The sequence below is a fragment of the Pezoporus wallicus genome, unplaced genomic scaffold (genome assembly GCF_028554395.1).
Source record: "Pezoporus wallicus isolate ANWC-B61680 ecotype Strahan unplaced genomic scaffold, APGP_CSIRO_Pwel_v1 contig_6566, whole genome shotgun sequence".
NCBI classification, from domain to species: Eukaryota; Metazoa; Chordata; class Aves; order Psittaciformes; family Psittacidae; genus Pezoporus; species Pezoporus wallicus.
In genome coordinates, this window is record NW_026638763.1 from 2923705 (window position 1) to 2944918 (window position 21214).

The 21214-nt window shown below is 43.2% G+C and overlaps 1 protein-coding gene and 1 long non-coding RNA gene across 4 annotated transcripts in view; one reads left to right on the forward strand and one right to left on the reverse strand.

The window, feature by feature from the left end:
* Positions 1–21214, forward strand: part of LOC130600727 (uncharacterized) — a 41967-nt gene that overhangs the window by 7002 nt on the left and 13751 nt on the right. The gene's annotated exons all lie outside the window — the stretch shown is intronic.
* MYL1 (myosin light chain 1) lies at positions 1145–19415 on the reverse strand. Of its 3 annotated transcripts, none has more exons than XM_057412307.1 (7): positions 19152–19415; positions 7983–8010; positions 4718–4861; positions 3439–3612; positions 2878–2955; positions 2299–2351; positions 1145–1445 (listed from the first exon to the last, which is right to left on the reverse strand). In XM_057412307.1, exons 1-6 carry the CDS (start codon positions 19269–19271, stop codon positions 2323–2325), a joined length of 573 nt encoding a protein of 190 aa, XP_057268290.1. In that variant the 5' UTR covers positions 19272–19415; the 3' UTR covers positions 1145–1445; positions 2299–2322. The 3 variants fall into 3 exon arrangements, with proteins under 3 accessions (XP_057268290.1, XP_057268291.1, XP_057268292.1); XM_057412308.1 differs by lacking the exons at positions 7983–8010; positions 19152–19415 and adding exons at positions 8259–8283; positions 9071–9208; XM_057412309.1 differs by lacking the exons at positions 7983–8010; positions 19152–19415 and adding exons at positions 8259–8283; positions 9048–9162.

Consider the following 21214-nt stretch of genomic DNA (forward strand, 5'->3'; position numbering starts at 1 on the left):
AGTGTGACGGAGCAGCGTAAAAAGGAGGCTGACAGCATATATGGTGAGATGTTTTGAGTTTTGTTTGTTTGCTTTCCCAGCAACTGAGATCTGTTTGTGTGTGTGTGTAGGCAATATGTTGAGGAGCAGCAGGGTGTCTAGCAGTCCCCTGAGAGAAACACTCTATAAATAACTTGCTTCAATGTGTATCTCACTTATTTTGGCTGCCTTTTCAGGATGAGGTTAAATAGCAACTTCTATCGAGTGTTACCCAATGTGCATGTGGCAGCTGTAAGCCCCTGTAAACTACCTGTCTTTGGGCAGGTATAATTCAGAGATTCATTTAGCCCTTCCTACCAGCACGGTGAGGGTTTAAATGGGAGGTGATTTTTGGGAAGTTTCAGGAAAGCTGCTGTTTGAACGGCTGCACCTGCTGGAACTTGAATTATGGTTATCCCATTCATAGTAACTTCAGATGAAATTGGAATGCAATAGAACAATCTTGACACTCAGATGGGGATTAAGGCGGTTTCAGGAGTGCTTAAGGAAAAGAGAGGAGCTACATTTAGGGTTAGGGTATGTAGGTAATGATTTCCCTGAGTGATAGGAGAGTGTCACTGGAGAAGAGGTAGTTGGACTCCTCTTGCCGTGGCCCGGGGAGTGATGGCCCCAGGGCTGGTCCTTTGGGGTGGTTGGCAACTCTGACTGCTTTTTCTAGTTGTCCATAAAGCTGTAAACAGACACAGTATCTAGGATCCTTTCGTAGTAGTGCTGTGGGCCTGCTGTTACAGCATTTTGGAGGAGGTTTTGTAAGGAAACCCCACAAAATCTCTTCATGGGCCACCCTGGCTGGGTCTGGGTCTTGCCTGGTGCACAAGGTGCCACACTGGGAGCTGTTCTGACACCAGCTACCAGGTCTCCTTCTCCTAAAACTTTAAGTGCTGATGGAGGTGATAGTTCCCAAATTACTCCTCTTCCCAGTCCCCAAAGAAAACACTTTTCATTCAGATTAAGTAGAGTGACCTGGAGATGTCTGTCTTTTCCTTTTTCCCTTTTTTTCTGATAAAACTTTATTTTGTGAGATACAATATACAGAGAAAACAAATCAGGTCCTGAGTGCATTTGAGCAGCTTTAGAGGAAAAAAGGTACTTTATAGCCACAAAATGACCACAGGGATGTATTGATGCTTTATTTTTTCCAAAAGATTCCATTGTTTCAATGCAAACAACATGGAAAGAGATGCTCAGGATGGATGGATCCTGGATGGCAGCTTGCCTTGGTGAAAGTTCATGTTTTTGAAATGAAAGTGTATGACCCAGAGGTGATACCTATGGATGCACAGGTAAAACTGGTGGGGTCGGAGGCATATATCATCCAGTTCTATCCAGTTTCCATGTCAGTGGTGACAGACTGAGCAGACAGGCAGATCTCGAGTGCCATCTGGTCTTCCTGAATTTGGCTTGTTCTGGGAAGGAATGGGAGAGTTGGACTTGAAGTTGGCTGAAAAAACATTTGCAAAATGACAAACTGAGCCCTTGATTTCTGTTTTAAGGCGTTTGTTGCTTCATACGAGAGTTGGCAATGTATCTTTCTTGGATAGAATAACTAATAGGTCAAATAAGACCACACAGACATTTTAAAGACAGCTGCTGGGTTTTACTTTGGACAAAATAGCGGCATATCAAGGTTGTGTGAGGGTTTCTGTTTAGGGTGTTTTTTACCTCCTACTTGTAGGACAACTGCTAAATGATTAGGTATTTTTGAAGCCCTCTTTTTGCTGTTGATCGTGCCTGTCAGAATACTCTTTTTCAGATGATTATTGAAGAGCTGTTCTGAGTAGTTCACACAACTATTCAGGCTACATAATTTGTTACAGATTTCTGTAACATTATCAGAAGGTGTTGCTTTGATTTCCTTTAGAAAACCAAGCAAACCACAAAATCTCAAGATGCTTATAGAATAAATATGTTAGGCTGTCAGTTTGCATAGCTCAAACTCTTGATTTTTTATGACAAGATCTAGGGTGATATTTAAGCATGAACATTTCCATGCTTGTGAATAAAAGGAGCATTTCTTTTCACAGTTTATGTATGTTTGAAAAACCCACTAAACAGTTTTCAACTACTTACAGAGCTGTGAACATGACCCAGGGATCTGCACTCGTTTGCTGTTAGACAACAGTCTCATTTTGTTCTATTTGGACTATTGAGGAGAAGGTGTCATCTTGGTTTTGTAACTTATACTTGGCCCATGGGCATGTAGAAAGCTTTAAGCATAGCAAACGTACCAGGTTAAGTGTGCACATGAGAAGAACATACCGTGTGGCATCTGAGGAAGTCCACTTAGACAGACAAGATGTGCTTTACAAATGCTGTGGCAAAAATACAGATATGCTAGTTAGAAAGAGCAGCAAATGTTAATTTGGGAAATACCTTTAAAAATAACAACTGTCCCTGAGCTGGTGGCATTAAAATACATGATCCTGATCATATTTGACCCAACAATGTGATAGAAAGTTGTAAGTGTCGTGTTTGTTGTAAAAATATATTCTCTTCCTGCTTAAGTGTGGTAAGACTAAATCTATAATGAATAGAGCACTTTTCCTAAGCATTAGCTATAGGGTTGGTTCCAATCACTGCAACTGCTCTACAGAAAGCCGGAGAGTTTAGAGATACAGTGTTGATCAAAGTAGCCTTCTCAGTGACTGAATCTAGTCCTTTCAGTGGTGTGACTGCAGGCTAAGCATGTTGCAACAGTCATTTCCACACATAAGCCTTTCAACCTAACTCAGCTGTAGTTGTGTATATTTGCCTGAGAAGCTAAAAGCAAACTGCAATGAAGCTCTGAGAGAGGAAGAAGAAATGTAGGATGAGAGGGTGTTGAGCTCTTGCACCTACCCTCGTAGTTGATGCAGCCGTTGGAGTCTTCCTGACCTTTCATGAGTTCGTCTACTTCCTCTTCTGTCATCCTCTCACCTGAAGAGTTGAGAAACCTCTGTTAAACCTACAGGTTTTCCAGGGGCTTTCCTTATTTCCTGAGTTAGTATCAAAAAGACCTAGACATGAACTGAGTGTTAGTAGTCTTAACTTTCAGTAGCAGTTTTACATGTGCTTATAGACACAGGGATTCCAATTATTCCTACAGAGTAAAGAAATTATGCAGCAAATCCTCTGCCTTTGTCCATGTGTGTTATGTCCCTGAGGTATAGAGCCTTTTCTCCCTATTCTTTATATAACGAGCACTCAATACTTCCTCTGAATTTAGAAGTAATAAACTAAGCCTTTTCCTTTGGGATTTCTACTGAGTTTTGTGTTTTGTGGGTTACCAGTTAGGAAACCCAGTTTTGTTTGGCTTTGTAGGCTCCTACTTCTCCAAACTGGTTAGAACATCCTTCCTCCCTCTCATGCCATCTACCAGAAGCAATTTTTAAAGTGCTTGTAATGAAGATAATCCCTTACCCAGAGTAGCCAGTACGTGACGGAGCTCAGCCCCCATGACTGTGCCATTGCCTTCCTTGTCGAAGACACGCAGACCTTCAACGAAGTCTTCATAGGTACCCTGCTCCTTGTTGTTAGCAGCTGCTTGCAACATGGGCAGGAACTCCTCAAAAGTGATTTTCTTGGCATTCATCTCTGGAAAGAAAGCATCAGTTGCTGCTACATGCTAGACACTTCAATGTGTGTTCTTTTGGCATATTTGCCCCGAGCCTCCCACCTCATTTGCACACCTCTTTCAGTCCTTTACTCTAGTCTTTGCCTGGGGGTTTGGCAGTTCCTCTGCAAAACCTGCATTCTCTCTTATGAGAGTTAGTTTTCACATCCATCTGATTTTTCACCTACTTGCTCCAGCGCTCTTCTCATATAACTTTATATGCTTACATGCACATCGTATTTCTCTTTCAGAAATGAAACTAGCTGGCTGAGTTGATCTTTGAAAGGATTTTATGAATGGGGGAACTACAGAATACAATAACCAGAAATCTTGAGCCCAAACAGTGGGGAAAAAGTAGAGAGTGCGGTGGACAATTGAGATGAGCCCCTGAGGTTGCTGGCATGTTAGTGACCTCTTCAGGGCCTCTTGGATGTGGTAGCAGAGACTATTAGTGTAAGAGCATAGCAACTATTAGCATAAGAGCAGAGACTATTAGCATAAACTAATTGAAAATATGAATGTCCAGTGGGGGTGGTGTCCAGATTTACTACTGACATCTTCAGTGTGGAGGCTTAAAGACTTGCAAGCTCAGTGCATCTGAGCCAGATGGTCTTATCTCTAAGAGGGGACAAAATGAAATGGAAAATGACTGCTACGTAAGTGGCCAGCATATGCCTCAGCATGCCCTGGTTTGTGTGAGTTTTGAGCAGACCACCTCAGCCAGCAGAAATTTATGGGTGGGTTTCCATTCCCAGGGCGTGTCTTGGCTCATGTAGAAGATCCTGCACTAGAAGCATCTGAAGAGAATCAGCTATTGGAAATGGACTTAGCAAGGGCTGGGGCATAAATGGACTATGTTGCACCTACGTCAGATTGGCACCAGAATGGTTCCTACAGGAACTTCTGTACATCTGAAGGAGGTTTTTCTCCTCATGAGCATGGATTTCATCCTCTTCAAAAGAAACTAGAGAATTTCCACTCCCTTTCAGAGCAAAAGATCTTCTCCCTCCTGCTGCGACTGCTGATGTTGCCTAATGACAGTTCCCAGCCTCAGGAAGGGCCCAGCAGAGACTATAGGGTACTTACCCTCTTTGCTGGGGTTGCCCAGGATCTTGTTGATCTCAGCATTTGTAGGGTTCTGCCCCAGCGCCCGGATAATATCACCAACCTGGCTCAGGGTGATCTTGGCATCACCAGTCCTGTCAAAGAGGAGGAAGGCCTCCTTGAAGTCTGCAAGGGAAGAGCAACGGTTAAACTGGGCCAGGCAGCTCCCTACTGACAAGTTGTATTGACAAAGACGTGAGCCTGTTGTCTCCTGGCACTGCTCCACGGGAGTTAACCAGGGGAACCTTTGGCCCACAGTCGCAAGAAAAACTCCTCCCCTCTGACATTTTGGTTTCACTATTTTTAAACTTTTATATCTACATTTCATGGCTCTAATAGCCATCAATAGCTTTCTGATTGACCCCATGGTTATTTCAGGCATGGGGCAAGATAAGCTTTCTACAGACACTGCCATTCAAAGACAGGTGTCTTTGCATGACACAGAAGCAGAAGGTACCTCACCAAGGACTGGGATTCTTCTGTCAAAGCACCTTGCAGTGCAAAACATCTGGCTGTTTCGATGGGTCCTGCCTGCAGTCCCAGCATTTCAACTACACAGTGCTAATGGGAAACAAGAAGGTGGATTTCAAATGCTTCTACTTTCGTTTGCCTTTAAAGTTGCCTTACAATAGCAGTTCTGCCCATGTCTGCTCCCTCTCTTCTCTGCTCTTTGTAGTCCATCCCTGCTTCTTACACATGCACAAATATCCAGCTTTTCCAGTGGTAATACTTGTGTGATGCCTTATTCCAGTGCATTTCCAGTGTGTACACTTTGACACTTCGTTTCTTTCAGTGCTGCCAAATGATCAGCCTTCACTTATTTCCCCCTTGTTGCTGACCAAAGAATTGAGGCACACACATTTCTACTACAGAAATCAACCCAGGTGGTTGCCTCATTGCATTGCCAGTCCTCATCTTCTGTTGCAAAGCTCCATGTTAATCACCTTACTATATTTGTTGCAATGAATAAAGAAATGTGCTGAAGGGGGGCAAAATCCAGGGTCCAGCTGAAAAAGCATCCTTGAAACTCATATGTCAAGAGCATCTCAAGACTGCTGATGATCTTTCCTGCACTGCAGTATCTGACGCTGCTGTGTTTAAGCTCCAAGTAAACCAAGTGAAATGTCTCCTGTGGTTGTGATATGCTTCCAGCAGCTAGGCAGGCTTTGTTTCACAGCTCGTGTAGGTGGAATGTTCTTTCTGCCTTGGGGCATGTTTAGAAGCAATAAACCACATTTCAAATCATGTCTTCATTCATCTTGTGCTGGGGACAGGTGACGCAGAGGTATTTAGGTTCTTGCTTTAGCCATTCATATACCTATGCCTTAGTGGGGGTGTTGCTGGCACCAGTAAAGCTGCTGATACACAATGTTGGCCTGCTAGGCTGTAATCTAATACATCTGAAACTAACCCTCTTACTGTCTGATGTGAGAGACCTATAACCCTTTACTGTGAACCCTCTCCCCTTACAGCTTTTATTGCAGGGTATGAAATCAAGGCCTTCTGGACCTGTGTGGAGCTTCCCCTTACAATATATCAACTTAATATCACGGTCTGCTTTAGCGGCTGAGGTCGATAGGGCTGTAGTGATTTATACCATATGATCCCATCTTTCATTCAGTGCATTAATGACATTTAGCCAGACTGAGGTATAAAACAATGCCAGTTTGCTATTAGCAAAGCCATCAGGAGAGTTTCTCGTTTGTAAATCCTATGAAGTTTTATCTTCACTGGTTCTGAACACTGGGAGAAAAGGCCTGATTTTTTTTTTGTGTGTGTCTCAGGCATGCATTTCATTGAGTTATCTTTGCTGTGGGGTTTATCTTTTTAGGTTTGAGTGGTGTGTGTATATATGTGTATATACATATCTATTCCTAGTTTATACCTCTGCTGGAATAAGCATGTCTCAAATCTCTCTCTGAGGAGGGTACCACCCAGCTGCTGGTGCATCAGCCTGTGTGGATGAAGATAGTTATGGAGGGTGGGACACCCCTTTTCCTGGGAAATTCTGCCTCTCAAGTAGCTTTAATTGCTCTGCTGCTTGGATCAGTTACCACAGCATTACAGCAGCCGGATGAGCTGAAATATGTAGGGAAGCTGAACAAAGCCTTTTTCTTTGTTATAAATGCCAGCAGCTTGGGGTTGATGACATTTTTCCATAAACTCTCCCAACCCTTTGGTAAAAGTTTTGGAATTAAAAAGTGAGGAAGAGTCCAAATGATCTTTTTTGTGACCAGGAGTGTTCAGACTGCAGGAAGAGAAACATTTCCTGTCTCACTTACTGCGCTATACCTGTCCTTTATTGCTTTGATAGTGTAACCCAGAGCAGGCTGATGTTCAGGAAGTTTAGGTTTCTCCCTTAAGACCTGCTTCTAGCTATTCCTCTCCCTCTGGATTTCTAGTAAATCCCTGTATCTTCCTTTCTAAGCACTTTGTTCACAGTGAGAAGTCTACTATATTTGCTACTGAATTTTTGACATTTCTTTAAAAACTGTATTATTTAATATAGCCTAAATGCATCTCTTGGAATATTTGAAACACTCCAGTATAGATTTCCAGAGCTTCAGTGGGGATTTTTGTTCATGCCAGAATTTTCAATCTCTTTCTAGCAGATTTAAAAACCAATTTGTAACTTGCTGGTGAAGCAGAGAATATAGCAAGATGCTCAAGAATTGCAGCATAGCCACACCGCATTTGTAAGTAACAGTTTAGATAAGTCACTTATTTGCTAACTATTCTCATGCGTAATGGATGTATTTACAGTAAAGCAGCCCTTGTTCCTTCCTTCCACAACACCTTCTAGTAAAAGTGATGTACAGGACTCCTACATCTTCTGTTCATGTAAAATTGCAATGTCATTGGAGCTAAGTTAAGTTTTCAACCCACTCCCTTCTGCTGTCCTTCATCTGCCTATTCCCACTGTGACTTCCAAATGCAAGACTTGTTTTCAGCATCCTTGTGAATGGCCAGTACAGGAGCACAACTGAAAAATGTTTAGTAGGTAGAGCTGGTAACATGGCATAGACTTCTCAGCTTAGGCAGCATCTAAGCACCTAGATAAATGATATGTAAATCTACAGTCACATTCTTGTTCAGCATAAGTCAGCACCGCTCCTCTGAAGTCAGGAGTGTGGTGATTTATAGCAGAAGTCTTAGCTCATCCCTTCATAAAGGTTGAGCTTCTGAGCTTGTAGCTCCTCTCTGAACCCATGTACATGTAAAACACATCAGGTCTCTTGTAACTTACCATCCTGTTGCTCCTTGGAGAACTCGATCTGTTGGAAGGAAATCAATCACAAAAAAATAGCTTAGGAGGGGGGGGCTGGGGGAGAACCTGTTTGTTTCCTAAAGCATCCAGCTCAATCCATGAGTCATCTTCCAAAACAGCAAAAATGGGTCTGTCAGATGCGCAGAAGTAATGCAGATAGCAACAGAGCTGTTAAGGCTAGTGAATATTAGCATTTGGTGGCCATTATATACCCCCTCCTGCCCCATGTTAAAGTTTAACTTTTATTTCACTTACCGTTAATTTGGTCAGGAGTGAAGGACTGCAGTTGGGAAGAAAAAAAGAGAAAAGAGAACTAGTACTGCTGAAAATGCACTGAGGGAAATCAAATAGCACAGAGTAGTTGAGTGCTCACATTTGTCTTGCCTGGTCTAATGAGGCCATAGCAACCTAAGCCAGCAACTTCCCTTGTAAAAATGCATCACCACGTCTATCTTTAAAGATTCCATTAAAATCTGCATCCCAGGGTAAGCCAGGGTTGTGGCTAGAAGTAGCAAAAGTCTAAAGTCTCTTAGCTAACAAAGAAGTCACTAATCCGGCCTTTTACTGTTTTATCATAGACCCGTTTCGTTAAGACCATTTGAAGCAGTATTGCTCAACAAGCAGCTTGGGTTTTTTACATGAACATAGCAATTAAACCAATCCTTTGCAGTCTGTGTTTCAGATTACTTTTTTGGCAGTAAATTGTTACATAAAGTACTAAAAATTACATTTTCTTATATTAAATATTACTCTGCTCCTTTGCCACTTTAGCAGGTTGCATCTGATCTCAGAACTAAACTAAAATGCGTAGCAGACAGCAGTAGCAAATTTTAACACTCCTGTCTGAAGCTATAGGAGCTGCACATTTACCACTGCCTGGTGCAGAACTTGAGACTAACTGAAGAACCTCGCATAGCCCTTTAAATTTAAGGAGGAAAGCCAAGCAAACCTAAGCTGTCTTCTGGTCTGTCCTTCCCCACCCCAGCACTACCTTGAGCAAGAAGCCTGATTTACTTAGGTAAAATACGCTGGCTCGCTGCTAACCATTAGCTTTCCAGTGGACCCACCATAGTTGAGTTGGAAAAGCAGAGCAGCAGACGGGCAGGAGGGATTAGCTGAGAGGTCTCGAGAGTGGTCCTGCTTTTCTGGCCTTTCTTCCCCTTATTTATCCAGTGGCGCTGACGGCATCGCCTGGATTAGGTGTCAGAAGGAAGCAGTCCCTCCCCTTGGCGAGTTCTTTAGCTTTCTTAGGGCAAAGTGACAGAAGGCTCCATGTCTTGATGGACATCTGATGATGGCTATTTTTAGGAGGCTGGAGAGGGGCAGGGAGTAGCAAGCAGTAAGTTTGATTCAGGTCAGCAGTTTCTGGATCCATACTGTCAAGAGGAGATATTTCTTGTCCAGGCCTAACAAGATTTCCTTCTAGGGAAGGACTCTTATTTCTCCAATAAGCTATAAAGTCAGAGAGCAAGGAGAACAGAAGATGAGAGGTGCCATGTGTTTGTCCAGCTGACTGGTTTTACACATGGCTTGCAGGTTGTATTAGATGCAGCTGGCTGGTCCTCATACCTTTGCTGGGGTTTGCTCGGCTTTACTCAAGCCCTTAGATGATAGTGCAGTGCCGAGAATTAGGTGAGTGGTGCTGCTGCTTGTCTGCTCAGTGATCCAGTTGTTGGCGTTGAGCAGAAGATTAACCTGTTGATGGAGGTGGTATCCAACTGTGAAGCTCTTCATCTGCACTCATTACATTGTCCTGTTTCCCAAAGCTGGAATGTTTAAGGAAGAATTTATCCAGTTTTGGACCCAACTGTTGCTAGAGGCTAGCAGCTGATGTGGTGCTGGGAGAGCCTGTGCTCCCTAGGACACTTCTAGGGCTGAGGTTAGGCAGGGCACCAGCATGCCAGCTTCAGAGCTCACTGGTGTGGTGAGAGTAGGTATTGCTGAGGTTTTTGTGATGTGGAGGCAAGGGAGAAACTGTGATAGGAGCTAAGACCCCCAAAAGCTTTGTGAACTGGGAGGATTACTATTCATGGTGCGGCGAGGAGTTGCAGAGTGAAAGGGCCATGGTAGAGCTATAAATGGTGAGTTTCTAGGTAGGTTCCAGGAGATAGAGTTTGCACTTTCTTTGGTAGCAAAGACCTAGTCCCACCGTGTAGAATCCTCCAAGGCCAAGGTCAAATCTCTGAACTGATGCTGTGAGACATTGTAAATATCTTTGAAAACCTTACTCCAAACTTCTTCCTTTCCCTGTCACCTCAACTGGGTCAAGCGTCTCATGGAGCCAGGGTTGGAATGGTTGTGTGACAACAACACACTCCCTGTTGCAAACTGAAATCCCCTCACTAAATTCTGTTAATTTATTTTGTTGAGCATTCCCTGCTCCAGGTTTTCTAATGACAAAATGAAATTAGTGAGGGACATTTTCTCCTGTAGCTCGCTTCGTTACCCGAAGATAAGCATAGTGCTTGTAAATGTCTCTTTGCAGTATATTGAGGTCTCTGAGAGCAAGAATCAAACCCAAGCACTGGTTTGGTTTGGTTGTTTTTTAAACCAAACAATCAAAGTCAAAATATTTAGTTGGATTTGAGACCTAAACTTCCTACCTGCTATTTTAAAACCTAAAGATACAACTGCAAAGAGTTCTCAAAGCTCAGCATTTTAGCTGGGAAACATTCTGAACCAACAGATTTAGTTGCATTTTTGAGAAATAGTTAGAAAATATGCTGAATAGGGAAAAACGCTCCACTGCCAACGTGCATGTTTGTGTTTTCTGCTATTTGTAATCTATGAACCTGTGGGACCAGGTATGCATTGAGAACAAAGCTTAGCTGTGACCAGGTGTGGTTGTATAGAAAAGGGCATTGATATTTTTGTCTGAATTGGCTAACATAGGTTAAGTTAACACAGTGCAGACCACCTGGTTAACGCTGGCTGGAACTCAGTGAGAAAGCTAACATGGATCTTGGCCATCAGTCCCACTGCATTAATAGAAGAGCTTTCTAAAGGCTTTGGCAGAGCTGAAATGTTGCCTGGGTCAGTTCAGTGTGTTGTCTTTGGCGGAATTTTCCTTCTGCCCTCAGTCTCTTGCCTCCCCAGTGCTGCTACTGGGAAATGTTCCCCTGAAAACAGGATTTAAACTAAATATATATATGTAAAAAATTAAGGGAAACTTAGAACAATTTTCTTCAATGTTTTTTCTTCCTTCTAGATAATCTTTATGATTGGCTACAGCAAAACTTGTCCCAGAGGACTTTAGATGCCAAGCAGAAAATAGTTTGGGTGTGTTTGGCTTGGGCATAGAAAACTGATACCTGGATTAGCCATGTGGCTTGAATGGGCTATCAAATATGTATAGATTGAGAGAAGCCCACATGTAAACTGTGAGACTTTGGCTCAGAATTTAGATGAGGAAATACTAGCACACCACATGAGCCTTTTATAACTGATTCTGAATAAAACCTCACAAGAGTTTTGTTGGGGAGAAATATTCTAACACGGGCATGTTGCATTCACTTGAATTAGGAACCACCTTGCTTTAAGCCAATAGAGTCAGTTGGGTGCTGAAAATGCTACTTGCTTTGAGTAAGGCCACAGTATAGAAAATATTTCAGCCTTAAAAAAAACTAAAGGTAGGGTTTCTGATCCTCTAAGGGTCTCTCATGAGCTTCAAGAGATAGAAAGAAGTATTCTGCAGTGATCTGATCTGTTTTAATCCTGGCAATGGCCTCTGCATTATCAAAGAATGTGTCTTGGGTCTTCAGGGAAGATGTTGAAAGTTTAGGGAGCTTGGCTTTACAAAAAAAGAATGCACCTCCTCCGGAGGAATAATGAAAGGTTGAAGGAACCACAACATGTGGAAAGATCACAATGACCTGGAGTTCTGTAACTTGGCTTAGCCCTTGTTTATGGGCAAAGTTATTATCCAGAAGGTTATCACCAAGGGGTGGGGGTAGGAGGTGGTGGTGTTTGGGTTGGGAATTTTGTGATTAAGGTTTCTTTGATGTTGTGTTTTAAGGCTTTTCCCTGTATAATATATGACCACCTTATAGTCATCTTGTTGCTTGATAGAAACATTTTGACCAGGTTTCAAGTTGTATAGGGTGGGGTGAATAGGGTTATATGCAACTCTATTGACAGCTAAGCAGAAGACCCAATCCACACACATCTTTATTTCCAAATTATTACCAAAGTTCCTAATTTCCCAACAGGTCATTAGTTCATGGGCCTTAGGGCCCTGACCCTTGCAGCATGGTGATGTGCTCACCTATTTACCTATGAGACTAATACAGGCCTGCTGAGTGACAGTCACTTTGTGCTCCTTGTAAATGTGTAGGTGTCTGGCCAGAGTGAAAAGCCTTGGGAAAAGATGCTGCTGGGAGTTAAAGCATTCAGCTGCTCCATCCCCTTGTTACCCTTTGGGTGAATATAAAGAAGGGAATCATCTTAGCATTTTGTTAGAGAGTCACTAGGTATTTCAAAGTACTCTCTCTGTAGAAGAGACCAAGAACGTATCAGATGCCTTGGAAAATCAGAGAGGGGAAAATTTGAGAGTCTGTCAGGATACTCACTGTATATTTAGCTTTCTGTTCAGGACTGGTGGGATTTCTCTATTTTTGGCTGGAGATAAGGTAGGATTGTGCCTACAGCAGTTCATGTGATACCTACTCACCATCAGTGCCTGCTCCATGATTACTACAGCTGCACATCTTTTCTAGTAGACATCACTGAGTGCAGGATTACACAGCTCTCAAACCCCTCTGCAAAGCAGGCTGTGATTCCCCTGTCCTTCACCCCAGTTTGATAGCTCTTGTGATCAATGCCACAGATCTAAGAGAGGCTACTTCTCATTTAAGTAGTAATCAATGGCCTGATGGATTTAGCCTCATGTCTTTTATGAAGCAGAGAAATATTAGGAGCACGTATGCCTTGAGAAAGAGAACTCTGTTTTGAGAACAGAGCTGCCTGGCAGCACGGTTGAAGAAAGAACAAAACCAACCACCTTTAATGTAGGTGAGAATATTGCACATGGAAGGCACCATGAGGTTTGGAAGAAGAGTTTGAAACCTCCTTGAGTTTAATGGACTTAACTGCAGATGAATTTGACCTTTTTTTCTAAGCATTCCATATAACTTCCCATTTTGTTTATTTTGAAAGGGTTTAGTATTGGTTTGATTTGTATCAATGCGTGTCGGTGGGAGGAAACGCGAGGCTCTGGAGCTCTGCTCTCCAAGGGATTTGTTGTTTTAACGTGCCTCCCAGCGGCAGTGTTGGAGTACTGACAGTATTTAGCCTACTGCTGCTTGACATTTAAGTGCTATGTGGCAAATCAGCCCGCTGAAAGTGCTTTTTGGCAATGGGTATAAGATGTAATAAAGCCTCAGTGACATGGGGTGAATTTCCAGATCGGTTGTTTCATATCTCCTTACAGACAACTTCTTTCTTTACTTGTCATTGGCTAAATTAAGTCACCTTCTTGCCTTCTGTAAGATGAACTCAGATATCTTGTTACTGTCTGTTACAATCTCTCTGTGCTCCAAGGGGGCTTAAAACAGTGTTTTAGATATACTGGGGGGTCGTTTTGATGTATTAGTTGATAGGAGAAAGGCTCTTCCACACAACTGGTGTTAACACTTGAAATTACTCGGTGAGCTCTTGAAATGTTACTAATTTGCTTTAAATTCCACACTTTATGCCAAAGTGTGTTGCTCTCCAGACTCTCCAAAGCCTATAGCTAACACTTTAAAATGCTGCCAAAGCTGTGAATTACTAAGAATGGATCCTGGAAACAATTCATTTCCAAATGATTTTTCAGGTTAGTAAAGTGTCTCCTATATGTATGGACATATATATAGTAGTATATATATAAATTGAAGGATTCCTTGTTTAGGAAGAAATGGAGGCAAAGTTCTTCTGGAAACCTTGTAAAGAAAACTAAGTGGTGGCTGTTCAGTTTGCTTTTCCTTCTGCAGTTTTCAGCAGTACCTGAAGGGACGTCTTGGTATGTTGCTGAGTCTGATGTCCAGGTTGCTTGTCCTGGGATACCTTCATGCCATGCCTTGCCCATGCAGTGATTTAACAACTGCCACCAATGCAGGTCTAGTATCAGTAGTGAGATTCATGGGGGCAAGGGGGTTGGCTGGGGTGGTCTGCTCTGGGTTGAACCCTGAATGATGCTGTACCTCAGTGGTCAAAGCAGTAGCAGAAAGATGGTCTGGATGGTGTCAGATAGGCACCTTTACATTTCTTAAGGCTAAGCCATGTTTGCCCTTGTCCCCTTCCTATCTGAAAGAGCACTTGGTACTGGTGACCTTGTGCAACAGGTATATCAGTCCTAGAGGATCCTTCTGGAGTCATTGCTGGAGCTATACCAGGCATAATCTGAAGACCTGAGCCAAAAAAATTCAGGGAAAAACCTGCCAGTTACCAAGAAAGCCCTTAGCACTCTGAGCAAAGCTGCTGTTACCATTCCTGTTCTGACACCACAGCTTCACACTGAGTTTGTCTGCAGTGTAATAGTGTCTTGCAGCTGCAAGTGCTCCTGCTGACATTTGCAGCCCTGCTTGCCCTCCAGCCCAGAAGGTTTCTGTCAGTGCATTTTAGTGAGTTTCTCTTTGGTTATACCCAATGAAATGTCTGTTCAGAGATGACCTACTTGAGTAGTGAATATCATAAGAATTAAGGACACTTGGTGGAACACTTTCTACTGCCTTAAGAGCTCTGTATTTAAAACCAAATAATCACACAGGTTTGCTTCCATGCAGCAGGCTTCAGCATGCATCACACAGTTATACAAGGTCTTTGCAAGCCTTTACTAGTTGATAGCTTCTAATCATTTTTCCCCTAAAGATGTAGGTAGCTTATCTGCAGTAGGCCATGGAGTCCTGGCATTTTGGTCTTGTGAACACCAGCATGGGAAGCCTTGTGTAAAGGCTGAAGTAGAGGGCCTGGTGTGACACCACATCCGGGTGCTACATATTCAGAGCACCATGTGCAGAGCAGAAGCCTTAGGAGCACTGCACTCAACATCTCCAGCACCAAAACATCACAGTGCTAGGAGCCTGGGCTTGGTCCAAGGATAGGTTGTGTGTGCTGGGAAAGGCCCTTAGATTTCCCATTAAAAAAAACCCCACATTTAACATGTTGGTGATAGGGACAGAGTTAAACCAATTTGGGCAATATGAAATTTATCCATTTCCTACTGCTTCTATTGGAAAACCAAGCATGAGACATCTCATCCCAGTTATTGCAGACACAGACCCATAGTAATGCTGTTCCTCAACTCAATGTTTCTTCTCACTCAGGCTCATGTGGGAGAATGAAGTTAAAGCAGATAAGCTGTCTTTTGGGGAATGTCCTTGGCTACAGTTTTAAGAGAACCCCAAGAATTCTGTAGTTAAGAAGAGGAACCATACAGTCATTTTGCCTTCAGTTGCAGTTGGTTCCTGGTGGTAATGCTCAGACAAATCCATTACCCTGTTCTTTGCTTCTCAGTTACGATTTAATCTTTGATCTTTGTATCTATTGCTTAAATCCAGGCCATGCTAGTAATAAGGAAAACTGAAGATGTAAGTTTGGTCTAGACAGATTTGTGCAAAGCAGATTGAGTTTTATGTTATTTCCTGAGTAGGGGAGAAAAGGCTCTTTACATCTTCATTTAAACCCAAATTCTTCCACCCTGCCTTGCCTCTCTTCCTGTGATTGTTGCTCTGTAATCTGAAGTGAGCCGAGAAAGGGCTGAGTTTAGAGATTTGAACCCTTAAGTTACATCTTCCTGTTACTCAGTTTTATAGTCAATAGATGGTGCTCAAAAATAGAAAATCCGACACCAGCTGCTATCAGTATGAACAAATTACCAACTATTTGCTTTAACTGGGTTAATTTAAAGTGGGGAAAAAAGAACAAAAGAGGCTAAAAGACCTGCCACAACTTCTGCTGGTGACAGGCAATTGGGGGTGCCTGTATTTGCAAGAACACAGCCTGAGACTTCTTAAGAGGGGAAAGAAAAAGGTACCTAACTTTCAAAGTGTGCACTTCAAAAGGCCCACAAAACCAGATTCCCTGAAGATGGAGGGGTACCGTTGAAAGAATGGCTACCCATGTTTGTAAACCACCTTCTTGTTTGTTTTGAAGAATATTATGATCTCTGCTAATTTAAAATGAGGTGCACTGCCAAATGTGGCTGCTGTGGCTGCTGTAAAACCCTTATTAGGCAGCTCTACCCTTACCTGCTCCAGCTGTAACAGTTAAAAGGGGGTTGGATGTCTCCTTATAAAAGCTAACAAAGCCTTTGTGTGTGTTTGCCTGCTGCGTGACTCCCTAGATCATCCTGGTGCTGCAGCCTGGCATTCCCAGACACCTCTCATCAGTAGCAAGCTCCAGCATGGCTGCTAACTCCCCTGCAGAGTGGAGGGGAGCCCCTTGATGCCCTTGTTCAAAGTGCTGGAGGCTCTGGCTCCACACCTGGTAAATCAGCGCAAGGAGCCCCAGGACAGGATCATTCACTGAATCTCAATCAAAAGCTTAGCTTTAAGTACTCCCTGGCTCCAGAGGTTTGCTGGAGGTGGTGCTGTGCCTTTTCTCATGCTGAGACTTTGGTGCTTGAGCAGAAGGCTTAATTAATGCTGATTAAGAGACTGGGCTAAGACTCTGCCACATCTCCCAGGAAATGGCTTACAAGAAGACATTGTTTCCCTTCACTGCCTGAGCTCCCAGAGATCGAAAAAGGATAACCCAGGCTGGCTGGCCGGGACCCTGGGCGGTTGTCCAGTCCCTGCCCTGCTCCAAGGCAAGGTGGAAAGCACCATGGTTGTTCCTCGTGCCTCTCAAAGAGCCCATCACTGGAGGTGCCACAGTCTGCCTGGGCAGCCCTTGACCATTGTGGGGTCTCAGGTGAGAGGAGGATCAGGGATAGAGGGGATGTGGGTTTCTGCATCACCTTGCAGCCATATGGTTGGGTAGAGTCCCCTGCTGAAGCAGGGGAAGTTCATTCACTCCTGCAGCTCTGAGGCACCCTGCTCCTTGCCTGGTAAGGGCATGATGAAGAGTGGAGGAGATACTTATAGAAAGAGATCTGGTAGTGATAAATATGTGGGGCAGGAGGCTGTGCCACCCACTGCATTGCAGAGTAGTACTGTAACCTCCATCGTGCTTCTCATGTCACAGAATGGTTTGGGTTGGAAGGGACCTTAAAGCTCATCCAGTTCCAACCCCTGCCATGGGCAGGGACACCTTCCACTGGAACAGGTTGCTCCAAGCCCTGTCCAACCTGTCCTTGAACTTATCTTCACTTATTCACAAATAGAAATAGTAATGTTTATGTGTTGCCATTAGTGTTAAAAGACTAGTTTTCCCTTACAAGCCAGTTCCTTACCTCCCTTTCAAGGAGAGATATATTTTGTCTGATATTAGCTTTCAAAAGAAAGAGACTTCAGGGAGGCTATCTTCCTTTAGCAGTCTGACTATGATAAAACCTGTGCTACCAGGATGCATTTCCTGCCATTACAGAGAGCTGTCTGGGTAAAGGAGTGAACAGAGATGTCTCAGGCTGCAGCCAGCCATTGTTTTTTTTAGCTGGTAATGTGCTATTAAGCCTATTTATGTAAAGATAGATTAGGTAGGATCACTGGAGTTGAAAATTCTATTTTCTCCTAATGAACTGGCCATAGAAAGCTATAAAATCCCATTAAATTATTTAGTAGGAAATCTAGCTTGCATTCCCTTTCATTTCTGGAGATGAGTGAAATGTGAGGTCTGATCTGATTTTCAGACAGTATTCTAAGAAACCAGTGGGCTTTTTATATAGCCTTTACTATGATCACCCAAAGTGTTTCAAAGTGTCTTTTTTGCCCCCTCTTGCACTTATTTTACTTTGCCAGCAGGTTCAGCTTCTGTCTCATGGGAAGCTACAGACTATCCCAGAAAAACACTGACTACTGATTGTGAAAATTAAAGTAAACTTCAAGAAATCTCATTAAATGGGTCATAATCCTGGCACTACATGTATTAAGATACCTGAAACAGAATTCACCGTAAGATGAAAATGAGTATGTCCTATTAGGAATCTTTGTACTCCTTCTTTTCCCCTTAATAGGCATGATTCCTTATGTAGAGTTCAGCAGATAGGTCCCAGGACCAATCAGCTTGGTGGGTAGGTGGAGAATAGCTATTTATAGTCCTACCCAGAGAAACTGGTCTGACTTCATCTCTTTAACCATTTAACCTCCTGCTCCTCTTTCTCAAGTAAAGAATTGCCCAACATGGAGGAGTTTTCTTTGAAGGGGTAAGGCAGCAACCAGAGATGCAGGTTGGCATGCGAAGCTAAAGACAGCATGAGATCAAATAGAAGTTCAGTCAGAGGGAAATCTCCAAAAGACTCTTCCTCTTTGTTGCTTTCAGTTTGCAGCCAATGACAAATTCTGAGCAAATCTGTAAAGGTGAGAGGAAATCACTTCCATTCATGGCTTTCCAGCTCATGGTCTCGACCAACCAATGTTTGTTGTACAATGCAAATGGAAATAGGCAAAACTCCTAATTCATTGAATGGTTCCCTCCTCTTAAATCTGTTTTCTTTCTGCTTTTAAAGATAAGCCATGCTGACCTCGAAATACATGACCAAAGGGTCATCAGGTGCTAGCAAAAATTTGAGAAGGAATTGAGGGCAAACTGCACAACAAGATTTGGTTTTAGTACACCACTATGGGAAAACATTGTGCTTCAAGTTTCAATAGTCCCTTCCTGTCCTCATGCACCTTTTCTGGGGGGGGGGGGGGGGAAGTGAACAGGGAATGGGGATGTTGTTGCTGTTTTTCATTTTCTTTTATATTTAGTTTTACCAAACAGATCAGACTGATACTGATTTGGTAAAAAGTTCTAAGGGCCACACTCCAAAATACCTTGGAAATCATCAGGTTTCCCTCTTGTGTTAAATCATGCGCCATGCCTTACACCCATCAGCTACTAACACAATCAAAAGCTCAGGCAGGTCAACAACTCCATCCACTGAGGTTACTCATTCATTTCACTCCAGTCCCCAAACCGGAACCAGCCACACACAATGTTTCACTGCAGGTCTCTGTTAGCTGGGACTCTGCTAGCTTTCCCCTTTGGAAGGGCTTTGGCTCCATGATCAGCACGCTTTCATCCATTTACCTTGATGCTCTTGAGGTCGATTGCGGGTTGTTTGGGTGCTGCTGGCGCGGGTGCTGGTGCTGGCGCGGGTGCTGGTGCTGGGGCTGCTGCTGGCTTCTTTACGTCCTTCTTTGGTGCCATTTTGTGTTGCTTAAACTTGAAAGTAAAGGTGCCCCCCAAAAAAACCCTGCAAAACCCCTAAAAGTGATTCCTGGGAGAGAAGCAGTGGTCAGAATGAGCTACAGCCTGTGCCCTGGAGGTGGACCCAATGTGTTAAACTCTGTAAGGGCATATATATATTTCACTTAGTGCCTCGTACAGTCCTGACACATCCAGCTGGATTGGACAGCTTGCTAATCAAGGGGGATGTCATTCCAGCTCGAGCTATAAATGGAATATAAGAGTTCAGGGCTTCGTAAGATCAAGGGACTTCAATGGCTTTCCCCCCCCTCTTTAAAAACTCCAACCACCTCCCCTGTGTGTATATGTGTATATATATATATATATATAATTATTTTAATGCAGGCAAAGGAGAGGGCAATACAGCAAACCCAGTTTTGGATCTGCTGTTGATATTCGGGCATGGATTGAACAGTCCTTTTTCTCATCAGAATTTCAGTTCTGCTTAAGTAATAAATCTTTCTTTCCTTCCCTCCTCTTTTACCCCCACGCCGCTGTAGTGGTTCAGGAGGATTCAGTTTCCAGTAGGAATTTTGACTTTCATGGCTGGGAAGATCATCAATTTCCACCCTCATTTGCCTATCTCCCCACAGCCCCTCACTCCTTCTCTGGTTCCTTCTTTTACAAGGAAGTGTTGATCAAGCAAAGGCTCTGCGTGTTTAAAAATAAAGCAGACAAATATGGAAAACACTGCAGGACCTTCAGCCAAGGCATCTGTCCTAGACCCAGAGTGTTCTTACTATTTCAGCTCTTCTTACTATTCCTTTCTATCATGTTAAGACTGTACTTAAAATTGAAAATCCTTTTAATGATTTTAATCTTTTCCTTTAATCTTTTCCTGTCACCTTTCTTCTCTCCTTATGGATAAGCTGTGCCCTGATAGACTGGAGATCAGCTGGACAGTATGTTTTCGTACACAAAGGCTTCCTTTTATAATGTAATTATGACTGGAAACTAGCCATGAAGCAAAGGAGGCACTTCTGTTTTCACCTTTTTTGCTTGCCCATCCTGTGACTTTTGTGTCTCTTTCCACTCCTAGGTCTCCTAATGGACCTCCCTGTTCCCCATGCTCTCCAGGAGACACAGCTTTCAGGAGAAGATGGCTTTTCGGGTTTCAGTAGACTTTTTCCAGCACAGCAAAAGAGCTTCTAACTCTTTAAAACCTGATGGCTCCCCCAGGTTGGTACATTGAGATTTCCTGCAGGAAAACCCAGGCCAGCTGATTGTTGCTCCCTTGCCCAGCAGTCTCTCCCCCATTTACTCTCCAACCTCCTGAAGTTCGGTGCTACTGAGTGCAAGGCTTTTGATGGGCTCCTTATTTCTGTCTTGTGAACACTGTGTAGTGTTTTGTAATGAGAAACAGAGCCTGAAGTCTTGGACAGACACTTTGCATCCAAAGGCTGGCAGTGTATCCAGGCACGTTCATTTTAGATTAATGGGCTTTAAGGAAGGAAAACTTACAAAGATGCACACCAAAAAAAAAAGGATGGAGAGTGGGTAAAGGTGTATTTTCATGTAAGAAAACACGTGCTCAGGTTTAGCAAAATCCACCAGATCCTGGAGGTATGGAAAAATGGATCCTGGAGGTGTAATTTGAGGGTGGAAGTAGGCAGTGTTTACAAATTGTGGAAATAGATCTACACCTATGAGAATTTCAATTGCAAGGAAGAGCCAGTGATGATCTAGTCACTTCTACAGTCACCTGAGGTGACTTGAAGTGAAATAAGACTGAAAGCCACCATCAAATATATTTTGAAAGGAAGACAGGTTTTCAGAAATGAGCTATGAACAACATAGTCCTGGCTCTGCACAAGTAAGAACTTGGATGTGTCTGAACATGCTTTATGCTGCCAGGAAAGGAGGGTTTGTGAGGAACTGCCATAAAATAAGTGTGTATTGATCAG